The 2971-nt window shown below is 51.7% G+C and overlaps 1 protein-coding gene across 1 annotated transcript; it reads right to left on the bottom strand.

Annotated features, from left to right (window-relative positions):
• Window positions 1–270: 270 nt before the first annotated feature.
• Window positions 271–2389, bottom strand: LOC311121600 (cytochrome P450 27C1-like; the record flags this gene model as incomplete). The annotated part of the gene is made up of 4 exons (XM_084196064.1): window positions 2305–2389; window positions 1863–2029; window positions 1032–1110; window positions 271–474 (listed from the first exon to the last, which is right to left on the bottom strand). Coding segments are annotated over exons 1-4 (486 nt in total), but the record flags the coding sequence as incomplete, so codon positions are not given.
• Between the last annotated feature and the right edge of the window lie 582 nt (window positions 2390–2971).

Below are 2971 nucleotides of genomic sequence, written 5' to 3'. Positions count from 1 at the left end.
GCCAGGTGCATCTCCAGTTCAGCTATCCTCCTGCCGAGTGTGTGTGTGTGTGTGTGTGTGTGTGTGTGCGTGTGTGTGTGTGCGTGTGTGTATGTGTGTGTGTGTGTGTGTGTGTCTGTGTGAGGTTTCCCCACCTGTGTAAGAGCCAGGTGCATCTCCAGTTCAGCTATCCTCCTGCCGAGTGTGTGTGTGTGTGTGTGTGTGTGTGTGTGTGTGTGTGTGTGTGTGTGTGTGTGTGTGTGTGTGCGTGTCTGTGTGAGGTTTCCCCACCTGTGTAAGAGCCAGGTGCATCTCCAGTTCAGCTATCCTCCTGCCGATGCAGCTCCTGATGCCGTAGCCGAACGGGATGGAGCCGAAGGTATCCACCCGGTCCGTAGCGTCCTTCCTGATCCAGCGGTCCGGACGGAAGTCATCAGCTCCGGGGAAATTGTCCTGGTCCATGGAGGTAGAGTAGTGACACAGAGCCAACTGGGTCTGAGGAGAGGAGGAGAGGAGGAGAGGAGGAGGAGAGGAGGAGAGGAGGAGAGGAGGAGAGGAGGAGAGGAGAGGAGAGGAGGAGAGGAGGAGGAGAGGAGGAGAGGAGGAGGAGAGGGAGGAGGAGGAGAGGAGAGGAGGAGGAGAGGAGAGGAGGGGAGGAGGAGAGGAGGAGAGGAGGAGAGGAGGAGGGGGAGGAGGAGAGGAGGAGAGGAGAGGAGGAGGAGGAGGAGGAGGAGGAGGAGAGGAGGAGGAGGAGAGATATGAAGAGAGTCTGGTTCAGATAATTAAAGATACATCTGTTCTATCACAGCTTAGATAGGATCTATTCTATCACAGCTGTGTGTGTGTGGGGGGGGGTAGTGTGTGTGTGTGTGTGTGTGTGTGTGTCTGTGGGGGGGTAGTGTGTGTGTGTGTGTTACTGCTGTGTAAGGAATGTGAGACAGAGTTCATCTGTTCTGCTGTAATGTTTTGGCTCATAATGCTCCCTTTGGAAGACTTGCTGGGGCACATCATTACCCTGGTAATCACAGCTTTAGATAAAAACACACTCTTACCCCTTTGGGGATGAAGTAACCACCAACCACCAGGTCATCCTGGGTAACACGGCCATTACCTGGCAGAACAGGAAACATTCTGGGGGAGAGAGGGGGGGGGGGAGAGAGAGAGGGGGGGGAGAGAGAGAGGGGAGGGGGGGAGAGAGAGAGGGGAGGGAGAGACAGAGAGAGGTATGGGGGGAGAGAGAGAGAGAGAAAGAGAGAGGGGAGGGCGAAAGAGAAAGAGAGGGGGGAGAGAGAGGGAGGGCGAAAGAGATACAGGGAGAGAGAGGGGGGAGAGACAGAGAGAGAGGTATAGAGAGAGAGAGAGAGAGAGTAACTATTTGCACATAATATGACATTTGAAATGTCTTTATTCTTTTGGAACTTGTGTGAGTGTGCGTGTGAGTGTGCGTGTGTGTGTGTGTGCGCGTGCGTGCGCGTGTGGCGCGTGTGTGTGTGTGTGTGTGTGTGTTCATGCCTGTGTGTGTGTGTGTGTGTGTGTGTGTGTGTGTGTGTGTGTGTGTGTGTGCGTGTGTGTATGCGTGTGTGTGTGTGTGTGTGTGTGTGTGTGTGTGCGTGTGTGTGTGTGTGTGTGTGCGTGTGTGTGTGTGTGTGTGTGTGTTCATGCCTGTGTGTGTGTGTGTGTGTGTGTGTGTGTGTGTGTGTGTGTGTGTGTGTGTGTGTGTGTGTGCGTGTGTGTATGCGTGTGTGTGTGTGTGTGTGTGTGTGTGTGTGTGTGTGTGTGTGTGTGTGTGCGTGTGTGTGTGTGTGTGTGGCGTGTGTGTGTGTGTGTGTGTGTGCGTGCGTGCGTGTGTGTGTGTGTCCATGCCTGTGTGTGTGCTGGTGTACCTGAGTGTCTCCTTCACTAGTCCTCTGATGAGGGGTAAACGGGGGACGTCGTCAGCGGTGGGGATGGTCCCGTGTCCCAGAGTCCTCGTCACCTCCTCGTAGATCTCCTGCTGGACCTCAGGGTGACGGGCCAGGAGGTAGCAGGCCCAGGACAGGGTGAATGATGTCTAGAGAGACAGGAGAGAGAGAGAGAGAGGCAGAGAGAGAGAGAGAGAGAGAGAGAGAGAGAGAGAAGAGAGAGAGAGAGAGAGAGAGAGAGAGAGAGAGAGAGAGAGAGAGAGAGAGAGACAGAGAGAGACAGAAAGAGAGAGACAGAGAGACAGAGAGACAGAGAGAGAACATTAGTTTGTTGCTGGATGTATTTGATACCTTTTCATACATCCATTACAGCCTGCCCTCTGAATGTTGACCTCTTGACCCCCTAGGTAAAGAGATTCATTACCCTTAAGGGTATTTTCCTGGTTAAAGAAAAATACATCCATTCTCCCTTCACCAGCCTCCACTTCAAACAAACAGCAAGTTAGAAAGTCTTTATAGAGCAATCGGAAAGGGTTCATAAACCCTACACAGATGCTTTAATAAGCAAAGTCCTGCTCCTGTTTGACTGAGGAGGGCTCGTTGGGTTTGCTGTGTACACTGAACATTAGGAAACAGAGGTTATTGCAGTCATGGGGCTGCTGCAGGACGCCAAAGTCCACATCACCTGAACCTCTGGATTTCTGATCCCAGATCTGTCAATCAATCCACATTACGTGAACATTCTTTGTCCGACTGAAAGTCAATAAACGTGCAGACACAGTGGTGATGTGTGTTGGGAGTTTTAGAACCTAAAGATTTTGTGTTACTACCTAGGCAGCATCCCAAATGGCACCCTATTCCGTACATCAAAAGTAGTGCACTATATAGGGAATAGGGTGCCATAGGGCTCTGGTCTAAAGTAGTGCACTATATAGGGAATAGGGTGCCATAGGGCTCTGGTCTAAATTAGTGTACTATATAGGGAATAGGGTGCCATAGGGCTCTGGTCTAAAGTAGTGTACTATATAGGGAATAGGGTGCCATAGGGCTCTGGTCAAAAGTAGTGCACTATATAGGGAATAGGGTGTCAT

This window comes from Coregonus lavaretus (assembly GCF_964263955.1).
Source record: "Coregonus lavaretus genome assembly, contig: HAP1_SCAFFOLD_10597, whole genome shotgun sequence".
Lineage (NCBI taxonomy): Eukaryota > Metazoa > Chordata > Actinopteri > Salmoniformes > Salmonidae > Coregonus > Coregonus lavaretus.
The sequence above is the reverse complement of the archived record's forward strand: the minus strand, read 5'-3'. Positions and strand labels throughout refer to the sequence as shown.